General features: G+C 43.1%; 1 protein-coding gene across 2 annotated transcripts in view; it reads left to right on the top strand.

The window, feature by feature from the left end:
* NHSL1 (NHS like 1) overlaps window positions 1-20,153 on the top strand; it is a 179,346-nt gene extending 159,193 nt beyond the window's left edge. Inside the window, exons 5-8 of one of the 2 annotated variants that reach the window (XM_065632591.1) lie at window positions 462-593; window positions 10,694-14,110; window positions 14,662-14,791; window positions 18,254-20,153. In XM_065632591.1, the coding sequence (XP_065488663.1) occupies window positions 462-593; window positions 10,694-14,110; window positions 14,662-14,791; window positions 18,254-18,977 (4,403 nt within the window). In that variant the 3' untranslated portion in view covers window positions 18,978-20,153. Of the gene's footprint in view, window positions 1-461; window positions 594-10,690; window positions 14,111-14,661; window positions 14,792-18,253 lie in introns of both variants that reach the window. The other variant, XM_065632590.1, reaches the window with a different exon arrangement.
* The last annotated feature ends 3,156 nt before the right edge of the window (window positions 20,154-23,309 follow it).

The following is a 23,309-nucleotide window of genomic DNA, read 5'->3' as shown; positions in this document are numbered from 1 at the left end:
CTTGTGATTTAATGATGGAGCTGTGCAAAGATGTTGTAATAACTGTTGCCAATAGCGGTGTCTGTTCCTGCATAAACCATTGTGATCTTTCATTATCATGAACAGATTTGCTTTTTATGTAGCTCATTACTTAAAAATAAAACAACAAAACCACCCAAGACAAACAAAAAGGGCCAAATTAAAGTAAGGATTCCGTTCACTTGTGGAATTAGAGCTGGTCTCACCAGATCTGAACTGGCCTCAGGAAGTCAAAATTCCTTTTAAAACCGGCAGTACTGTGTAATGGATGTGTCTAAAGCCTTACCGTGACGATATGCAGTATCTTCCTTCATTGTAGGAACAAGCTAACATCATTTATTAATGCCTTTTTTTCCATTTCTACAACAAAACTAGTGGAAGAAAGTGCATGATGTCAGCGTGCTTGGAAGTAATGTTGCTTTGCTTGTTCTACCATGTATTAGGGGAGAATTTCGACCGCCAAGCCAGCATTCGGCGGTCTCTAATTTACACAGACACGGTGGTAAGACGGCCGAAGAAAGTCAAAAGGAGAAAGACTATTACAGGAATCCCTGACAACATACAAAAGGAGCTAGGTATGGCTCATCAGAACTGTATTCCATCCACTGTTCATTGTCACTGCTTATCATTACTCGACTAATAACATTACCAGTGCTCATGAAACCAATACAGTCTGATAGCCTATTACAGTTCCAAATACGCGTGTGCCTCCTTGCCACCTTGTGCATTGGGAAATTAGGACCTTTTTATCTGTTGACTTCCATCTGTTGAAGGGAACAGGGTATTTGGAAAATGGTGTCCTGGTAAAATGCAATCCACAGGGACATAAGGTTTCTGGTCTTTAATGCTTTCCTGGAGATTTGGTCTATGTCTGCTCTTCCAGGATGTTCACTGAAGCAAAACTGAAGTGGGCAGACGTTTTGGCTTGCAAATAATTACTCAGTGGAATAAAACAATTCATGGATGCCTCCCCAAATCTGCCAGGAGTTGCATCAACAGTGAAAAAGCTGTATATTTTCCAGTTTAGTTTAGATCTAATTGGCAACCACTTAAGTATCAGTGTTATTTGATTGGAAGTAATTTACATGAGCTCATTAGCTATTGCATATACTGCAAAGGAAAAATGTGTCCTCGGTCACATTTACACTACCTCAGGCTGTCCTCTTTCACAGTTAGTAGCATACGTGATATTCAAAGCTGTTGAAGCAGGGCGAATTTTGGCAGACTTACCAGACACTTTTTGTAGAACTCTTTGATTTAGATCTGGTCATTCTTACTTATTTTTAAAAAAGATGTTTCAGTTTTTCCTGAACGATTACTTCACAGATAAAATTATGCTCCCTCTCTCTTTGTTTTGCAGTACAGGAAGAATGTCTTTTAAACTAGTCTAGCAGAACATCGTTTTAGGCGGTTTACGTGTGGAATCATCTGATATATCGATGGCTTCAGTAAATTTGACTACCTTGCATTTACTACCTTCCTTTTTAAATTATGTTTTCAGTTCTTGGTTCTTTGTCTAGATTTTTCAGAAACAGAATCAAAAATATGTAGCTTGTCTGGATGGATTTGAAATGAGCTAGAGGGCCAGGTGTAGACAAAGCCAAGTAATGAACAAGTGCATGAAGAGCAGTTTGTGGGTGGAACTGTGCTCCTTCAGCATCTATAATGGAACGGTGCCCTGCCATGGGAATCCTCTGCCTCAAGAAAGATAATTCAATTGCCCTGACCCTGTTAGGACAGCTAAAGTTAGGCAGCTTTAAATTTTGTTACCTTTGGATCTCATGTAATGGTTTTATTTCAGACTGCAGCTTTGAGATTTTTCCAAAGCTGTCAGGTGCCTTTATCCATCTTTTCTTGTGGGATGGATGCTGTTTTGTGCCTGCCGTAGGGAACTCCTCATAGTGTGGGTTCCCTTCCTCCCTCTTCACTGTCCATAGTGGGCCGTGCCACCTGGCAGGAGGCTCTTTCCAGACCTGGAGTCCTCCTGGAGGTCAAAATCTGAATTTGTTATTTCCTGAGAGAGAACAACACATTTATCAGCTTTGCAATCAACTATAAACAAGCTTGAGAGTTAAATAAAATAAAATAGATTTGTTCTAACCAAACAAAGATCAAAGCTGGAAACAAAGCTACATTAAAACTTGATATCGAGTTGCTCTTATCAAAAGATTCCCTTCTCCTGTTTTAGGTCTCTGAGGCTAATCTCTCAGATACCGTGTTTACACCTGGTTTGAGGAACAGCAGGGACAACCCTCATCCTCTTGCATCTGTTCAGGATGCATACCTTTTTAATTCCCTTCTTCCATTTTAAACTACATCTCTTTGCTCTTTGTCTAGAGCTGAGACGAAGTGACTTGTGCACCTTAAAAGCGCTTGTGCTACTTAAATGCAAAACCGATACAGGATATCCCTTAAACTGGTCATTTTCAGGGTACTTAACAGTGGTCTTGAGTCTAGTGTGTTATTCTGAAAATGACACGCATACCAAGGTCATAGTTTTTGACAGAGAGTATCTTTGACACATGTAGTAATCACCTTGAGGGCAGATAGCGGAGAAAAGCAGAGCGAAGCAGAACGCTTTGTCCCACACTAGCATTTGTCACTTGTTGGGGTCCTGACACTCTTTCAGGCGTGTAGATTTAGAAACGGGTGACGACTGCACTTGGGTGGATGTGTGGAGTATGATTCCTGCTGGCAGCGTTTCCAAAACTTCAAGGTTACGTTTGTGACCACTTCAGAGTGTTTAATGCTTGTAAGCGTCAGCCATAATTTACCTGGTGGAAAAAACTGAGAATGCAGTTGGCATCTATCTTAAAAAGAAATCATCAATCGGTATCTTAAAAGAAGCTTGTGACCATTGCCAATCTGTTTACTAAAGGCGACAGGTTTTATGGCCTTGATTTTGATCTTTCATCTCTGTGCTGAGCACACTTCATGTTGCAGTGCTTGAAGGTTTTCCTTGGCTCCTACTTTAAGTTGCAGAAATTTCAGGGCTGGCAGTATATCTGCGCTGTATCTGTGGGAGCTCTCTCTGGACGGTTCCCTGGCCCACAGCGGGCAGGCGTGTGGGGCTTCAGCCATCTGCCCTGTGGTGGAAGTTGCCTGAGGAGCTTCATCGTGCTTCCGTGGTGGTTGTATGTCATCCAGACAGCAAAAAGTGAGCCAGGAAAGCTCTCTGATGGCGGCGTCCATCCTGTTAGCGTGTTGCTTTCCATCACTAGAAACAAAGTGCGCTTTAAAAGAGAACAGTTATCGGTGTCTTCATCTTATAGGTGGGGAAGCCAGGCATGCTGCAGTGAAGTGATTTTGCCAGAGTCACCCACCAAGCCGCTGGCAAGGCTGGGAATAAATTAAGTCTCCCCCATCCTTGTTCAGTGTACTTTCTGCCTTTTCTCCTCTGTCACTCCCCAAGTATTTCTGTAGCCTATTTCTCTTACACTGTCCCAAAACAAACAATGAGTTGTTTTAAAACATTCCACAGTTCATTTGATTGGAACAAGGATCCGGACTAAACTCCAAATCAAGCAATTGCATTGAGCCTATTGACATTCTCCCCGTGGTTTCAGCTGAATAAATCTCTTTGTTTCTCCCCTAAAGCATTGCTGTGGATGGCTATAATATTTACACAAAGATTAAAATCCCTTGGTACATCAAAGTTGCTGTGCGCAGGCTAAATAACCAACACATACAGCAGATTCTTGTTACCTCTTGTTTATCCTTCAGAAGGAAGCAGAAACTTGAGAGAACCTCAAAGCTTCAACCAAGCTTGAACTATTTTCATTTCTTGCGAGAGAGCCTGGAAGAGCTGCTGCTGGGCCAAGCTGCTGGGGTTCTCCTCTGGCTTCTTTGGCTCCTTTGGAACAAAAAAGACCGAACAGAAGAAAAGCCTGCGCTGATTATTGGCCTGAGCTCAGCAGCCAGGGTACCCTTCCAGAATTTAGCCAAACGTATTGAAAGGAGTCGTTACCTGCAGCTGTAAGCCTTGTGTGGAAACTATCTTCGAACATTCTTCCTTTTGTGCGTTACAATACTGCCATGTTTTCACAGGTGTCTTCCCCCGATGAACCAGTCTCTCTGCATAGCCTAGAAACTTCCGCATTAAAAATGCTGCTTAAATAAAATGTGATGCGATAGATGAGATTCTGAGACAGAATAAGAATATGAGATGCCTCCCAGCTTAGAGATTCCAGTTATTTTCTGAATAGTTATTTTTTAACAGCAGGACCTTTTCAGTGCTATCTAGCAGAACAACACCGAAGTAAGAGGAGAAGGCAAAGCACTCCTCTCTCTGCCAAGCACAGCAATGAAAAAATTAGGTTTGCATACCTCTGAATTACTTTCTCTGTCTTATAGAACATAAATATTATACATGTATTTAATGGAGTTAATGTCAGATCAAAACTGCAAAAAGGACAAGAAATTTTGAGATGATGTTTCACTTCAAGTTTTTGTGCTCTCCGTTTCTCTGTTCTGTGTTGACATTATCCATCACTTCTAGCTTTAGATGGTGCCTTATATGCAAACTGGTATTCTCCCCTCAGGCAAGAAGGTGATTCCCAAACAGAAGTTGGGTAGAGGTGAGCAGCATTCTGGGAGAACCTGTTGCAGGCCTTGCTCCTGTCTTGGCTCTTGGTTATCTTCAGCTTCCTTCACACATTCCAGCTCTTCAGACGAAATAAAGGCAGCAAAATGCCTTCACGTTTCCATGGTTCCTTCTCTCTGTCAGTGCTCTAGGGTCTGGCTTAGACTAACTTTAATTTTGTGAGGGTACCAATTATCTGGTTGTGAGTGTTTCTCCAGAGCTCTGCACAGGTGCAGTCGAAGGCACCGATGGACAGCTTCTGGTGACCTGAACTCCCTCCCTCTCTTGCAGGAGGAGCAAGTTCCAGACTGACTGGGGTATCAGTTCACCCATAGTTTATCTTTGAGGTAAACATGTCTCAGCAAAGCAGGGGAGAGGAAAACATCTTCAAGTTTTCTACCTTTTGATTTCTTCTTCTGCCAGACATTTTGCTTTTCTTTAATCAAACAGAAAGTTTCTCTTTTCTTTTGGTTTTCAAAAAAAGTATTCAAATTTTATGCTTTGTATGTACTTTCCTTGAATTATTTCAATTATTTTTTTTCCACCTTAGGGTGCAATTCAGGGCCTTTGTGGCTCTGTGATTCTTTTTCCCCTCCCATCTACCTTTTTCTTCTGTCTTTCTAACCAGAGAGTTCAGAGGGTCAGAATGACCTCAAATGCTTTTCTTCAGCTTATTTCCCTGCCTCCCATTTTCAGTAGCTCACAATGAGTTGCCACCTATAGGACCTCCTGTCATTCATCAGGGTGGATATGACTGACACCTGAATGAGTCACTCATTTGCTTTCTTGTGGTACAGCTCAGACCCCCTGTTGCTACCAGCCAGTGTCCCAGGTATCATTTGAGACTGTTGAAGCTTCTCCTTTGACATGCCTTAGAGGATACCATTCCATCTCAGCAGCATGGGAACACATAAGTCCTTATGATGTTTGGGAACTCAGCTGTTCTATTGAAGACTCCTCTTAATTGATATTCTTTTCCAATTAGTCCTTTCAGCACTAGCAGTCATTCAAGTTACAGGTCCCACAGGTAAGAAGAGTCCCAGATATCCAGTGGTCCTACAAAATGCCACGCAGATATCCAAGAATGAAAGACAGCAATGCCAGGAATATAATCTTAACCAAAGGCTGTTCAGTTGCGAAATGAACAGAATCGAGAAAATTTAAATTCCCTCTGTTTTCATCAAAATTCTTCCTTGCAGGGTGGCAGTGATATATGCAAGTGTTCAGGATATTTTTTAGCTGTCGGTCTGAGAAGTATTGCAGGATTCTCTGCTTCATTTTCTCCCCTCTGAGAGATTACAAATGCTTCATGTAGCACAGTGAAAATTCCTTAATATTGCCATAAGCTTGATGTACTTGTCTGTTTCTTGTTGAGTGTCTATTAAAAATAATTTGCTTTGTAAGTACTGGACTGAAATAGATGAAGAATCTCTGAGTTTTTTTGTAAGACTGTAAGTTGTGGTGCCTGCACAGTGACTTGGCCAGCTCACCAGTTTTGGAGGAGGATTACTAGGCAGGGTGTGAGAAGGTGAAAGCAACAAATCTTAGTAATGTGCCTGTGGCACAAGAGACAAGTGCTTGTAGCAGAAATGATTAGTCAGAAGTGGTTTGGGAAGAGAGATTACTTCTATATACTAGTTGAAACAAGCATGTTCTTTGTGATATCAACATACTTTTTATCCTCTCAAATCCTCAGTTCTCTTTGCTGGTGTCAGTGCAGAGGACCTTTCTGCTGATTCTCTGCAGCAAGTTGCCACCAGGTCAGCCAGAGTCACAGTGAGACAAGGGGTCTTCTAGTAGCTAGGACCTGGCCCTAGGGATTACATGCAGGCGCTTTCTTTTTTCCATCAAATTTGCAGTCAGTCTCAGTCCCTGTTGTCTCTAATAAGCAACACCAGTAACTACCAGAGTCAGGGAAAACTGGTGTAACCTGTATATGCCTGTCTTGGACCAAGTGCTTGGAGCTAAGATAGGCGTTTGAACCTCTTCTCTGTGCTTCCATGCAAGAGATGTTAAATATGTTGCATGTTTCGCTTGTTCCGGATGGTAAGTGTTCTTTACTTGCTGCTGGCATCTACACTGAACGTGTGCCTTAGGGAAGAGCATTTCCCCAAAGAGATATTTTCAGCATAGCAAGAAGCAGGGTAATAAAGAAGAAAGGAGCGTACATTCGGGTCTTCTGTGATGGACATAGCACTGGCTGCAGGGCTACTGGACACAGGATTATATAAAATGTGGACAAGATAATTATTAATTACTTTCAGATGCATATATCATACCACCAAATTGCAGCCACTTCTGACTTCGTAACATTCAGCATCTGTAACCTAATGTCCAGTTCTGCAATAGTTTTTACTGCTGTCTGCTCAGACATCACCGCTGCAACTAGATGGACTTGTGGATGGTATTCTTTAAAAGCTCTGATTCAGTTCCAGAATTTTTGGTGTTGCAGAAACATCTTGTAACTTCTGACTGTTACTTAAGTAGAGGGTTTTTTGAGAGACATAGCATTTTCTGTGTAATAGTCAACTAAAGGTTTGAGCTGTCCCTTAGAATTGGATTGCTCATCTTCTAGCTGCAGTGCCAACAAAAGCAGTTCAATTTTAAGAATTTTTGAAAACCCTTGCTTTTAGCGTTACTCTGGAAGCGAGTGAGGGTTTTACAGTGCATTTGGGAATTGCAAACAAAAGGTTCCTCACTACCCTACTCTGAACTCCACCAAAATCTTAAAACCCTCAACATTTTAAGAGATTACCTGAATCCTAAATGTTCCTTTGGTTGTGTTTTTTTTTTTTTTAAATCATTTTCCCTGCAGATTTCTGTTGTCCCTCTTCAGGAAACGGAGCTGTCAAAAGAGCAATTGCTGTATTATAAAGGGCAAGTAAATCCTCATGGCCTTGCATGAGATTGTGCATACATGTAAAGCCAAAACCAAAGCTGAAGTAGTTTCAGAATGTGCTACATTTCTATAGAAAATATTTAAAACCTCAAAGTTGTATTCTCGTAATAGCAACAACCATGAAAAAGCTCTTCTCTACCCATATCCCATATAATGATTGAAGGATGTAGCCCTGTAATTTATACTTCTGAGACAGGGCTGTCTTGCCCCCTCTGAACCCTGTATTTATTTGGACTCTGCACTGTTCTAACTACCAGAGGCCTCACGCTGGTGCAAAGACCTGCCCTGATGGGCACCCCTGCAGTATTGAGGTTATAAAGTTTTACTGCTGTTCATAGAATCCTAGAATCATAGAGCAGTTTGGGTTGGAAGGGACCTTCAACAGTCATCTAGTCCAACCCCCTGCAATGAGCAGGGACATCTTCAACTAGATCAGGCTGCTCAGAGCCCCATCCAGCCTGGCCTTGAATGTCTCCAGGGATGGGGCATCTACCACCTGTCTGGGCAACCTGTGCCAGTGTTTCACCACCCTCATTGTAAAAAATTTCTTCCTCATGTCTGACCTGAAGCTTCCCTCTTTTAGTTTAAAACCATTATCCCTTGTCATAACACACCCTTCTAAAACGTCTGTCCCCCTCTTTCTTATAGGCTCCTTTTAAGTAGTGAAAGGCTGCAGTAAAGTGTCCTGTAGAATCAATTTATGCAGTTTCTGTGAGCAAAGCAGACTCGACCCTAAATTATATCTCTTCTAGTAACAAACACAGGGTTAGTACTGATGCTTAACAGCGTTGAGGGCAGTTGTTGGTGCTGCCCTGGTGTTAACCCGCTGCTCCAGCACCGCTGTGGCCTGGGCCAGCAGCCGCCCGGGATCTGGCTGGGCAGGGGTGCCCAGGATGGGGCAGGGGCCGCTCCCCCAGGCATTTCGGTACAGCCACCCATGCCAGAAAAGAGCTTGGCTTGGATTGATGTAAGAAGGGTCCTTGGCCTCTCTCATTTAGCAGCTTAGATCTAGCACCAAGGGTTTAATTTTGTATTTCAGACATTTTAGAGCATTGCTGTGCATTTGCAACGAACAGGATGCCCCAGTAATGCATTCTGACACTCCTGGGTTTGGAAGGAGGAAGGGGGAGGTTCACAAGTCCAGTGTTGTCCTGCTATGCCGTCTGCCTTCCCCAGCAGTAACGTTTTAGACAAGCATAAACTGCCTGTGCGCATTACGCTGCTTGTGGAGTGCATTTAGTTTCCTTTGTGAATACCAATGTACTGCATACTGAAATGAGGTGCTCTCTGCCACAGGTCAGTATGTGATGGTATTAAATACTTGCTGTAGTGCTGACAGCTTCACTCTCCACAAGCCCCATCCTCTGTCTTGTATGTGCTGGGTGTGTGTGTGTGCGTGTGTATTTCGTGGTGGTAGAAACACGAAAAATACCCCATCTCTTTCGTTATTTATATAACCTAGTCCGCAGATTTTTATTACCAGCTTTTTTTAATTGGCTAACAGTTGCTATCAGTGATATCATGGTTCCAGAAGCATTCATAATTTCTACTTTGATGTTTTTGTCTCTCTTAACCTGATTCTATAGAAAAAGTACACATGGAAACCAAAATGAAATTATCTTTCTTACTGTACAGTTCTTAATAACCGTATACGGAATATGCAAATACTTCTCTTGGTTGGCTGCAGTGGTCCATCTGTTCTGACAGTATCTCATATTAGATTATCCAAGATGTTTGCCAGCATCCGAGTATCTCGCTTTGCTGCAAACCTCTACCAGAAGCAGAAAGAGGCTACGTTTTCATCAGAGCAAGAGAATCTACACAAGGCAAGCTAAATAGGCTTCAAGCTGCTAAAAGACTACTTATGTGCCTGGGGAAAAGAAGTAAACAATCTTTTTGTATGTGCCGCTTTCACTGTAGCCTTTTCAGAGCTCTCTTTTCCTTATCCTAAATGCCTCTTTTGCCTGCCAAGAATAAGGATAATTAAATGTTCTTTAAGTGGTGTTTAAAGCTGCATGATAAGAGTACCTATCCTCATGATCCAGTTCCATATAGTAAATATGAATGGAGAACAGCCCTATCAGGAGTGCTACTTCATTGCTCCTGAGACTAGCTTTAAGGCAGAGACTTGAAATAACCAATTTTCCCCAGCAGCGACACATGCAGCATCCTTACGAGCATCTCCAGCAGCACGCCCGCCACTCGTGTCTGCTATTTATACAGTATCACAACTGAACTGAAAAGCAACAGCCTTACACAGGCTAATTTTAAAGCAGTGCTCTGGTTTGTGATTTTAAAAGGCTGCTACCAATAAAAACATAAATGTAAAAGAACCCTGAAGTCCTTTCTACTGACCCAGTGATAACTATATTTTGAACTGAAACTGTTTTTCTATTGTCCTCAACTGTTTTTTTTAATATCAACACATGATTAAGTACAGTTATTTTTTATTTCCTGATGGTCCTGAGGATGAGACAACCATGAGTACAAGCTATTTCTTCTCCCCATTTCTTGGAGGTTTTCCTTTATGATAAATAGAAAGTAGTTGTAAATAGTTTTCTTTGCAGTGCTGGATAATGTCTATGTGTAAATGCTGTTATAGCATATGTATTATTTGTGGTAAAACAATGCATGTTTCAATGTGTTAGCCTCCTTTCAGATGAATTGCAAGACTTGGAGAGCTATCTGTGTCTCCTGAGATTTTTTTTCTGAAGTGTAATGCTTTTAAAAAGCAGAAGCGATTATTCACATTAGTCTCCAGATTTCCTTCCCCTTTTCTTTATTGCATGAGGCATTAGCATGGAAACACACTTCACATTTCTCAGGCTTTTGTCTGTTCCTACTGCTTTGCCTACTGGAAGTCAAACAGTGCTACTTGGTTTCTGACATAACTGATTACTATGGAAATTATTACCATGTCATAAACAGAGGATTTCATGTGTCGAATGTGCAGCAGGAACGCAGATGATTCTGTAAGCAGAAGGTTCCTGGTAATAAAGAAAAAGGGAAGAGAAATGCAGAAAACACACAATGCCTGTGCAAAAATCCATTGTTGCAGATTGTTTTTCCAAAGGCATAACCTTCAAGAGCATGGGGATCAAGCAGTTTGCTGGTTTTCTTTGTTTTTAAACGAGTAAGAAGATAAATGGGAATTTATGCTTCAAGGAATAATTCTTTTATTTTGACTCCAGCAGTTGGCCCTGGCCAAAGCGATTTCCGAGGGCATTCGATGTATGTCCCGGATCACTGTTCCACACTAGGGAGACTGGACAGCTATCGTGGCGCCGCGCAGCGCTCTGAAACCAGGGACACCAGCTGCCAGACAGAGGACCTGAAAGTTGTGCCCCCTTCAATGAGAAGAATACGAGCGCAGAAGGGACAAGGCATCGCTGCCCAGATGTCTCAGTTCTCCAGCTCATCTGGAAACATGTCAGTGATGAGTGATTCTGCTGCAGTTATATTTCCTTCTCGCCAAAACAGCGACATGGGTTTTCACAGCCTGCCTCGGGCTGGCGCGAGGGTGTCTCTGCAGTCCCTAGAGCAGACACAGAGCATCTCTAGGCAGACAGAAGACATCGCTGGCACTTTACCCCACCAGATAAGTAAATCGCAACTGGATGATAGTGTTGTGCATCTGAGGAATAATCCCACGACAGGAACCATGTCAAGGCCAAAGTCTCAAGAGGTGAGGAGTTACGATGGCGAAAAGTCCGCAAGCCCGGCATGTGTGGTCTCCCCTCATGCCACCTACTCAACCAGCATCATACCCAACGCAACACTGTCATCCTCCTCAGAAGTTATCGTTATTCACACTGCCCAGAGTGTTGGATCATTGGATAGCAAAATTACCAGCTCCACTGCCTACCCAAAGCCAAGAGACAATCCTGTTGCCAGCAGTGCAGTCAGTGGGAAAGAAGATCATCATTCATCAAGCGGTAACTGGAGCGAGAGCAGCTCCACACGTCACTCACAGACTTCAGATACCATCTCATCTAATACTGTCATGATGCTTTCTCTTGGTGACTCTGCCGTCTCCCTCAGCACTCCTGGAAACGCAGAGGCTGGGGCTCAGAGCGTGAGCTACAGCTGTAGGAACAATCTTGCTTTACCAAACCCTTCCCAGGACAGCGATGGTAGGAGTGAATCTAGCTGTTCGGGGGAGCGAGCACAAGCAGCAGTGAACAGCACGGAGCACTGGCTGTACAAATCTGCAGAAAACAGCGAGACTCCCTCACACAAGGTGGTTTGTACCACACCAGACTGTGCCACTCCCGGTAGCAACCTGAGCAGCAGCAGCCTGGAGAGGACTTCAGTCAGAGATGATTCTACTTCTCTGTATTCTGTGGACCATGATGGTTATTACAGTTCCATGCAGATGGACTCCGGACTGAAGTCAGACGTGCCATGCAGTAGTATTAATGGTTTTGGGAACCCCAGAGACAGCGTGATAAATGTCTTTGAAGGAAAGGAGAAGAAACATCAGGATGACCAGCCAGGTCAAGGTGACAAATCCCTTGCAAGAAACATCTCTCTGAAAAAGGCAAAGAAGCCGCCTTTGCCACCATCCAGAACAGACTCACTCAGAAGGGTGCCCAAGAAAAAAGCGCAGCCCAATGGACAGGTACTTGATGAAACCCTTATTGCCACCCTCCAGCATTCCCTGCAGCTGAATCTCAAGTGCAAAAATGGCAGCTCCCCTTCCCAGAGCCCCTGCAGCGATTATGAGGATCCCTGGGTGCTGCGCTCCCGCAGCCAGAGCTCGGTCAGTGCCAGCAGCAGCATGATGTCCACCACTGCTCCAAACCTCTACTCCATCTGCACAGTCACTCCCTCTCAGAGCGAAACAAGTAGCATCAAGTCAGAGTATGCTGACCAGTGGGGTTACTACAGCGACTATGCTGCGGTGGGAGACGACCAGGTAAAATCCCCAGTGACCCATTCTGCCAGTACGTCATCTGCTCTCAGTGATTATAGCATCAGCCACTTCAGTGATGGCTCAAGGGCTTCTGCGCCACAAGTGCCCAGTGGACTGGCCAAACCAAAGAGCACTTCTCCGGAGAAATCCCACCGGGTCACCTCGCCATCAAGTGGGTACTCCAGCCAGTCCAATACACCGACTGCACTTACTCCAGTGCCTGTACTTTTAAAACCTGCATCATCAGGAAATGGGAAATCCAAGCTGAAGCCTAAAGTGCCTGAAAGGAAATCTTCTCTCCTGTCTTCAGTCTCCATGTCATCGTCTTCCACGTCTCTTTCTTCAAATACGTCTACTGAAGGGAGTGTAAGTGTGAAGAAACTGGAGCCCACCCTGAGCTCTCCTCTGGATTCTGGTTCACCTCCTCCACCACCTCCTCTTCCAACACCTCCTCCACATTGCCCCGGACTTTCTCCTCCCCCTCCTCCTCCTCCAGCAGAAGTGATGGATCTGTCACCATTGCCAGCCTCTCCCACATTTCCGCCTCCTCCACCAGAAGCCGATGTAAATTCTTCCTTTGCCCAGACTGTCCCATGGTTTCCGCAAGAAGCCTCCATGAGTTCGTTCTCTTCCCCTGTTTCTCCTCCTACTTTCCCCTTAGCTGTCCCACCACCAGCACCACCTCTTGATCCCAAACTAACAAAAGGTGCAACAATATACCCACAGTATTCTTTTAAGAAACGTAACCAGGAAGAGTCTTGCTACAGTCCAGTGAAACAGCTGCTCAACAAGCAAGACGCATCGAGACCTGTGATGCCCTTAGTAACTACCAAAGCATTGCAAATGGTGCAGCTGAGGTCTGTGAAAAAAGCGACAGAAGGTGAACCATCACCTGAGTCTGCTTCTGAAACCATCTCTCAGGAAAAGGGTACCGTGAATTCAGCATCAGAGACTTCCCTAAAGCCATCTCTCTCGCTAAGACTCAGTAACAGCTCAGGTGAAGAGGAAATGAAAACTCAAGGCACTTCATTTAAAAACTCAGTTCAAGCACTGGCTCGGGGTTCTCCTCTCCTTCTCTCTGATAACATACCTGCGCTTGACAGTGATCCAAGGCCTGCAAGTGCCCTAGGTCTAAAAAAGCCTTCTGAAGCTGATTCACTGGGGACAGCTGCTGAAGACACACCTGAGTCTTCAGTGCAGAGCGAAGACCTCCATTCTGGCACATCACTTCAGGGGTCACCAGCATCTCCCAACAAAACTCAGGTTGCATTGCCAAGCAAGAAACCACCTCCTATTTCAAAGAAACCCAAACTGTTCCTCGTTGTACCACCTCCACAGTTAGATCTCAGAGTGGAAAAAACGGCTGAAGTGAGTGATACTGCCAGAAGCACATCAAGCCCAACTAAGAGAGACGCTGTGCTTGCACACTGCGAGGAGGCGAGAAATTGTCTTACAGATGGACTCAGTTCTAGCGAGATGGACTCTGGCAGCCTGGTTCCTGGGGGAGGAGCTGCCAGATTCACCTTCTCTGAGACGGTGGGAGCTAATGCCTTTGTGGTGCAGCCTGCTGCATCACCAGTTCAAGAAGAACCCAAGCAGGAGGAACAGCCCGCTTTTGATGAAGGAAGCAGTTCAGGCAGCAGCCAAGACAGCGGCAGTAACGCTGACGGGCACCTATCTCAAGAGAACGAAAGTGGTGAGTCTCTTTTCTCTGACTGCTCTTCAGATGCAGCAGTAGCTATTTTAAAGAAGCTGGGGAGTGAGGGTGGCGATCCTAGCATTCAGGTGGGCTTCTGCAGAGAAAAGACCCTCTCGTGATTGTTACAACTAAAAGCCTAAAGAAACTTGCAGGGATCAGATTAATAATTTATGAGATTTCTTGTAATTTCTTTCTGACTTCTCATTATTGCAGACATGGAAAGATAACGATGCTTTATTTGACTGTGCTAGGATTAAAACATGCTATGAAAACACGGTTAGCTTTGTTAAATTTGATTTTGCATTTTAGTGGAAACCATACAGATTTTCTCTCAGCATTGTTCTCCGCCTGTGTGTGTATGCAAGCACAGGCATTTTGTGCACCACCGTTTCCTGAGCAAGTGGTGTTGAAATGATGATAAAGACAAGGGTGCACTCACTTGATCTCTCAGATGCTTTGCCTTAGTGGCAGCATGGGCTGGTTTCAGGATTATAAGCCTCTTGGGTTCCCACGCCAAACTGACAGTATTGTTCCTTCTCTCTGCATAGTGGAGGTGTTTGAATCGGACACGGCAAATAGTTCATTCCTGCCGAGCAATAGTTATGGGGAAGAGGCAGACGGAGTGGCAACGCCAGCGAGACCAAGGACTACTGAGGATCTTTTTGCAGCCATTCACAGGTATGGCTGAAATTGCCCTTCCCATACTGTCGGCTCAGGTAGTTCTCTCAAAAATTAATTTAACATTGTTTTACTAAAACACCCAATTGTAACAGTCATTGCTTTAACAGAAAGCACACATTTAGCAACTTCTTACTAAGGCTCTATATGAAAAAGATAAGGAAAAGAACTTATGCTTTATTGTTTTAAAAATATATTTAACCTGTTCTGAGCTAAAAGCTACCAAATTAAATCAATGTAGATGATATTATAAATATCCTGCCCCTTAAAATATCAAGTTACGTCTAGTATTTATTGTACTGTTCTCAATCTGTCATATTAACTCTACTGTTGCTTTTTCTGTGTATCTTTTTGTTTTCATTCTCGTTCTTCTCCATCTCTTTTTACTCTCTTCGCTGCTTATATGGTGCAGTTTGGGACAGAGGCTCAACGCTAATGCTTCATGGCAAGCGTGGCTGAAACTGGCAAGTAACACAACATGTCAGTCATATGGCAAAACATATGGCAAACGCTGGATTATAGTTTGCCATAATCCAGCCTGAGGTCGGGTGTTTTGTGTCAAACTGGTTCATGAATGAAATGTGCAATACTGGCTCTATTATTGACATTATTCATTTCCCTTAAAAACAAAATCATCCTGAATAGGTAACTAGATTTTTGTGCTGTTCACGTTAGGTTGTCAAAAAACAAAAAAAGAAACAAAAAAAAGCTTAAAACCACAAAATGAAACGTGTGCACCATTTAAACAGTACACACAGAAGACCATTACCACTCTCTGAACTACTGAGCTTGCTTTTAGACTAGAACCAATGTAGTGGTAGTGCCATCTCGTGGCTTTGTCTTTTCCTTCAAAATTCAGAGGGACCTCATCTCTGAACTGGTCACAGAACGTGCTTGGCAGCATCCATGTAGGTTTATCCAGGTGTTTAGTCAGTTTGCGCATCTGTGCCTGAGTTCTGCATCAGGAGTACTGAGGGATGGGAAAACCTGTTGTGAGAATGCAGCTGGGACACTGCAGCACTTGGAACCCAAATGCTATTTTTTCATTTTTGAAACGATTCTGTTTCAGACGTTACAAAAGTTACAAATATATGATATTGACTTTTTGTAATTTATGGTTACCCTTAGGACTTGGCCTATAGGAACTGTTCTAAAAATGATTGTTGCATTCATGTTGCATGGTGCTCACTGGGACTGCGACAAATCTGTTTTTAGAATGAAATATTCTGGCCAGTTGCCTTTCTCTGTTATGTGGATGGAGAGTGGATCTCTGTGTGTATGCACCTACATGTAATTCAGGAGTTTATGGGGAAATGGACAATGGAACTGGATGTGACACATTAATAGTTAAAACTGCTTGACACATTTGTTATTAAGACCTTGCTTTTGCTGGCTTTAGACTTGAACCACTATCTTCCTTAGCTGTTAATTAATACAAAATGTTTTGGTTCCCCCCGCCATTTCTACAGTGATTGGCACTTTGAGTATGTGCTTTGGAGTAAGACAATAAATTTAGTGGTATGTGCGTTAAGGGCAGGAAGAACAATCTTAAGTCACAGATTTGTTTGAATATGTACCCTGTCTCTGTCTGAAAAGCCACCAAAACCAAATTTGGTTCTTCAGTTTCTGCCATAATTCATACATGCTGAGAAAAGCTGCTTAGATGCTGACAGCAAACTGACTGCTCCGCACCGCATTCGCAGTCCTACTGCATTACTTCAAACCAGGATAGCTAAGTCTTTCCCTGCAGATCTTTCCAATTGAATTTTGCTTTCTGTTTATTTGGAATTTAATTTGGGTTTTGGCAGCAGTACAACCCCAGCATTGCGGATAGATACCCGTAGGAAGCCAAAACACTAATGAAGGGAGATCTTTTTCCTGTAACTAATGTGCACACATGCTCACATCCAGACTCGCAGAGCATCCGAGCACCAGGTTCACCTGCTCCCTATGGTACTGACACACAGTTAAGCCCAGACAAGGTTCATATGTTTGCCACTACTGAAGCTGTCATTTTATCCCTATGCTATCTCTGGTGTCCATTCACCCTCAGGCTGAATGGATGTTAGTATCACATTCGTCTTCCAGAAGGGCAGGTGGAGGCAGCAGCACCACTTGAGAGAGACAGGATCACTCCAAAGTCTTGGCAGAGTTTATGGCAATGTCTGTTGCTGCCACCTACTCAGCTGACAGATCCCGCTGCTTTGTTTTCTGTTTGTTGCTTGGTTTGTTTTGGGTTTTTTTATTATCAGTAGGCTGCAATGCATGAAGACATTGGAGCTTGCCTTGGCAAAATCTCAAGGCCTTCAAGAAAGTACAGCTAAGGATCACGTTAAGTAGAAACCTGTTTTACAAGGGGAGTGGTCTGTATTGAACACATGCGTGATAAAAATTAATATGGAATTACAGCATGATAATCTTGTATTTGTAACAAGTCTGCTGACTTGTTTTAAACTTTTGCCAAAGTAGCATATGTAAAATTAGCCTTTATGCAGCCTTTTTGAAATAATTCTTGCTTAGCCTGCAAAGAAGCAAAACAGCTTTGCTACAGATACCAGGCATGTAATACATTTCTTTCTTTAAGATTTCTAATAGTGTGAAAATGGGGCAATAGAAGTCCAGTTTCCACTTATTCCCAGTTCCATGATTCTTAATTTGTTGTTGTTGTTGCTAGCCTGCACTTTAAATTAAAAAATACTCCACCCTTGCATTTGGAAAGATCACTTTCATGTCAGGAAGTTGGTCTCTCCTTCATTTAGTCAGAGTTGAAATAACAGAGCACCAACAGAACTGTGAATTTTGTGCATCTTAATAGAAACTGGAAAACTCAGTTTTCATGATTCACTTAATGTTTGGATTGGGGATGGGATTTTTTTTTAAAAATCATTTATTCCAGAATGGTTACATGTGGCCCACATTACTTTGTCTTAACTTCAGCAGCAGTGCATTGCAATATCCTTTTCTAAAGGCAAGTGCATTAAGCTACACTTCTCATTCTCCAGAGAGCATCAAATGAAATAGTAAAAACAAACCAAAAAGCCCAACATACTCTGGATGACATATTTTTAATCAAATCCCCAAACTAACAGACAAATAGCACTGAATATAATCTTCATAATGCATTAATGTTAGCAGTTGAATACTGACTCCAGAAAACCTGATTCACTAAATTCACTAAAGAGTTTTTGGACATCAGTGTTGCCAGATTTAGTGGTTTCATTGTTCCAGATTTGCAGAAAAAGAACAATAAACTTAGCTTATACCTCCAATACCTGCATTAGAGCCTGTACAGTTTTGGTGGTGTTCTTACTCGTGCTTTAGATTTAGATTACTTTTCCCTTATCCTTCTTTGTGCTTTAGCTTAATTCATTGTCATCCCTCTAAGCTGAGTTCAATTAGGAGAGGTTAAAAGTTTCATTTTTTCCCTTGGCCCTTTTTTTTTTTTTTTTTTCTCAAACTCAGATCCAAAAGGAAAGTCCTTGGCCGTAAAGATTCTGAAGACGACCGTACCCGCAACCATTCTCCGTCGCCCCCCGTAACTCCCACCGGTGCTTCCCCGACCTTAGCTACCCTCAAACAAGCCGGATCCATTCAGAGGAGCGTTCGCAAGAGCAGCACCAGCAACGACAACTTCAAAGCCCTGCTGCTGAAGAAGGGCAGCCGCGGCGACACCAGTTCCCGCATGTCCGCCGCGGAGATGTTGAAGAACACGGACCCGCGGTTCCACCGGACAAAGACGGACGCCTCCCCTGACCTTCCTGACAGCCCCGCCAGCTGCTCGCCCAGCAAGAGCAAACGGGCCCAGGAAGAGTGGGCCAAGAGCGAGGGCCTGATGCCCAGGAGCATGTCTTTCTCTGGCACTCGGTATGGCCGGTCACGAACGCCCCCCTCTGCTGCCAGCAGCAAGTACAATGTCCGCAACCGCATCCAGAGCAGCCCCATGACCGTCATTAGCGAAGGAGATGGGGAAGCGGTGGAACAGTCCGAGGGCAGGGTCCGAAGGACTTCAGAAGAGCAGCAAGAGGGGCAGCTTGACATGTTTAACAGTGATGAAATGGACGTGAATGACTTTCCATATGCTGAGGAGGCAGGCTGCAAGGAGACCTCGGATCCAACCCATCTAGACTTAATGACTCAACCAGGTATTTCAAGGAAGTATCTAGGCCCTTCAGCTGAAGAAAGTTAAAAGGCAGTGACAAAAGGCATTGGATATTAGTCTAGAAAATGACAGAGGACTAGATTCCCGAAGAAAGCCCAGACCAGGACAAGTTTACTTTGCTGAGCATTTATTCGATGAACTGCATGCGTGTCTTTAAATGCTAAAGCAATGATAGTTCTGCATGGTTGGGGTTGGGGTGGGGAGGACTTGCTTTGAATGAGTGGTCTGTGGCTTAAAGAAAGTTAACAGTTGCATTTTTTTGTGTAAAGCCTTAGAAGTCTTCTTGTGGGGGGGAGTTTTCTCAGAGCCTATAGGGGTGTGAAGCTTTTCTTTTTTTCTTGAGACTGCAATCGTGCAAGCAAAATTGAGGAATAAGCCTGAGAAAGAGGAATGGGAAGGCTCCTGTGGTACAAGCTGGACGTTTGCTTCAAAAGCAATGTGGTGGTGCCGCGTCGCAGTGCATTGGTTAAGCAGAGAGAGGCCGGGTGAGGCACGATCACCTATGAGAAGGTGGTAGGGTTGGTACTGGGGTTACATGGCTCATTACTGGGGTGTGCCCCAGTGTTTGATGAAGTGTGTCCTGCTAAAACAATTAGGTCACCAGGTAATGAATTGGTCCAAGGTACTTTTTTTTTTTCCTGAGGGAAAATGAAATACGTAGTTGCCGTGGAGAAGGGATCCGAGTTCTGTAACACACTATTAGCTGCTATGCAGCTACACACGTACGCTTGGTGGAACACTCATTTCCAAGTGAATTGCTTCCTTGAGTATTCCCTTAGCAAACTGGAACAACTGGATGTGTGCAGAGGATGCGAGCAGACAGCGGAAAAGTGGGAGAGGAACGAAGCAGTGTACTGCCGGAGTTTGGAAGGGTTAACGTTTCTGAATTGGAAAGCAAAATTTGACTTTGGGAACTTGCACTACAGAGCTGTAGGTAGAGCCTGACTTTCAAAATTGAAACTTGGGAATTGTGGTTTGCCAGAAGTCTTTCTTCCATTTGTCAAAATGGGAAGATGATTACTTTTCATCACTTGAAATACAGATACTTGCTAACTTTTGGTTACCAAAGAATAAGTTACAGTTACTTTCCTTTTTGATTTGCCTGCAGTATTTCTCTTCTTTTTTAACATTAATAATTTAGTGAGGTTCATTTTTATTGTATATTTTACAGATAATAAAAACATTTAACGGTTTTCCAATTGTAAAGAAGACCATTAATTAAAACTGAAATATTGGCTGGAGTTTTTGGTTCTTAGTAGGAATGGAGCTTTTAATTTTTAAGAAGAATTTTGCATCATTTGATGGCGTGCGCAGTTTTTGTATTGTTTGTAAATATTGAAAGTTGTTAAAATATCTTTTGATCTCCCTACCGTAGAATTTACACATTTTTAGATTGCTTTTAAGAAGAAAAAGCACTCTTTGTAGATTATTTATTTTAGAGAAATATGCTTGTAATCTCTTTCTTCAATCCTTTATTTGTTAGTAATGTAAATTTCAGGGGCCTTTGTTTAACTCTTCCCGTCACAGGAGGGGAATAGTGATGAAAATGCTGTGACTTTGCTTCAATAAAGAAAAAGGCTGCCAGTTGCCATATTGTCTTTTGAGTTGATTAAAATCTCCTTCAAAAGATGTGTCCCGCAGCGTATGGCAACCCACTGAATGCCATAAACCATGCATCCAGCTACTAACCTCCAGTTTTCATTAAAAATTTACTAATTCACTTCAGAAACAACTAAAGCATACTTACATATCCGTCCCACTTTGGCATCTCAATTGCTGAGACTAAAAAAAATTGAAATAATCCTAAACTTTTTCCAGTGTCATTTGTGTTTCTACTACTTCTCTCTTACTTGCAACCTGTCCCAAAAAACTAAAATTCTTGGAGAACCAGATTATAAGCAGCATGTGTGAGAAGGGGAATGAAGTGGAGAAGGTGAATTCAGCTGCACTCACTGGAGCAAAGGTGGGATTAACTGGTGCACAGCAAACTTTCTACCATTTCTGTGTGCTAAATATGTTTAAACAACCATTGGATTTTTTTTAAATTAAATGAAAACCTAATTGAATAAAGTAGATCGTTTCAGATATTATTAATACTGATCTGAACTACATACTGTTGCAAAGAGATAGCGCAAAACATTCTGCAGCTGCTGAACATCTCGTGAGTTTTGCTTTGGTGTCTCTCCCAGGGCTGATCACATGGAACATGGAGCGCTGTGTCCTTCTCACAGCAGGTCCTTTTCCTTTCAAAGCTGCGTGTAAAGGCCAACTAGTCCTCCTGCCACCACCCTGACAGGAATATTTGTGCTTTGCTTTATTGTTTACCAACGGGGAAATAATCCAAGTGAAAAATTGCAGCATTGGAGAAAATTACAGTTCTGCGGCCTGCAACTTCTGCAGGACTCAGCGGTATTTTGCATGGAGTGCCCGCAGGAGGGAGCCAGGCCAGCTCGTGTCCCCGTCGCTGGCCAGCTGATGTGCCCCTCATTTTTACAGGCTGTATGGGGAACGCTTTGGAAAGCCTTGGCTTGTGTGCACACCATCTTCTCAATGCAGGTAGGTGAGATTAGACTTAAAGGCAGCAGGGGCTGGATTTCTTCTCTGTCCACAGGGAGCCTTGATGCTCATCTAAAACCCACCTGTGGTGTAAGGTGAGTTTGGGCTGAAGCTCAGGTTTTGGCTAATGTGCAGAAGGCGGTGTTTATGTAGCCCTATTGATGTTGCTATGTGACTACATTTTACACAGTATAAGATGTAGTGAGATAAATGTTCTGAAATATGTTTAATAGAGCTTATATTGATATTTATTTAGGCAATTCAGGTAACTTTCTTACGGAGATGTTACCATATCATCTCCCCGCTGCCACCATCCCCTGTAGCAGCATGCAGAATAGGTTAATAGGTCAGTTTTCTCAGCAATACAGGCTTTGGCCCAAGTTTCCACTACAAAAAAGGACACCTTTAGGCTGTGTTTTCTGTACTGGCAACAACTTTGGTGTGTATATAATTATGCAAAGGAAAACATAGAATCATAGAATCGTTTTGGTTGGAAAAGACCCTCAGGATCGTCGAGTCCAGCCATAACCTAACCAACTCTAGCACTAAACCATGTCCCTAAGAACCTCGTCTAAACGCCTTTTAAACACCTCCAGGGATGGTGACTCCACCACTTCGCTGGGCAGCCTGTTCCAATGCCTGACAACCCTTTCTGTGAAGAATTATTTCCTAATACCCAATCTAAACCTCCCCTGGTGCAACTTGAGGCCATTTCCTCTTGTCCTATCACTTGCTACTTGGGACAAGTACATAATTAATTTCTGTCACGCATCCAACTTCAAAGATCCTTTCTTCCATGATAAACTTCCTCCATAGGGAAGGTTTGCAGTTTTGGCTTTAATGGTCATAAGTGTGGGTTAAGTTTAGCAAACCTCTGCGAAAGACATCCAAAGCAGTAGGAGAGGAGGAAAAATATGCCGACTTTGGCCATGCTAAAGAGAAAAAGGAGACTCTTGTCGTTCTGATGTTTAATCATACTGTTACAGGGCATGTTCAGAGTTTACAGTTGGTTTACAGTTTGCCTGTAAAACAAGAACCATTGAAGCTAGATGTGAGATTAATTTCCAGTTTTCCTTTTATTGGGAATGGTTTTCAGCTTCAATCTTCTCCTGAGTTTTGCTCTGTATTAACTCATTCTATGCTTCCTTCGTTTATGTTCAAAGTTTGTTCTTCCCACTTACAGCCCCAGTCCCCCTTAGAGCCCTTCTGTTACTACATTAATACATCCATAAGGTTCTGTGGCATTTATGAGCCTTCACTGTTTATATACTGGAGAGAGGAGAATTTATTATCTTAATTTAAAAGAAGGATGGTTGTGCAAGGAGCAATAGCTTGGTGAAAGGAGGTTTGGAAGGTTGCTGGAAATCAGTTAAAAGAATTGGGAAAGAAGTGGATTTGATGAATGCAGGGTTTCGAGGAACCGGGACTGGGCGCTGGGTCCTGCATAAGGCTCAGCCTGAAAGAAGGCACGGAATAATGGCAGAAAAGGTGGAGCAGGGAGATTACTGAGAAGAAAAGTACAGCGGATGCACAGAAGGACAGTAAGGTATGAGGCGGGCAGGCTAATGAAGATTCTTGAAGATAAAAGTAGCTTCAGCAAGTACAGAAGAGAGAAGGCAGCAAAGGAACCATGGGGTAGTCACAGCAAGGGGAAAGAAAAAGTTTAGCCTACATGTTTCTTCACAATTCTAAGCGTATGGAAGGCCAAAGTCAGTCAAACATGGGGAAAAAAATAGAAGAGGAAAAAGAGCAAAATTCTGTGAGCTTAGAGCAGCAGTGATAGGCTGGAGTGACGAATGCTCT

The sequence above is a fragment of the Caloenas nicobarica genome, chromosome 3 (genome assembly GCF_036013445.1).
Source record: "Caloenas nicobarica isolate bCalNic1 chromosome 3, bCalNic1.hap1, whole genome shotgun sequence".
In the NCBI taxonomy this organism is placed as follows: domain Eukaryota; kingdom Metazoa; phylum Chordata; class Aves; order Columbiformes; family Columbidae; genus Caloenas; species Caloenas nicobarica.
The sequence above is the reverse complement of the archived record's forward strand: the minus strand, read 5'-3'. Positions and strand labels throughout refer to the sequence as shown.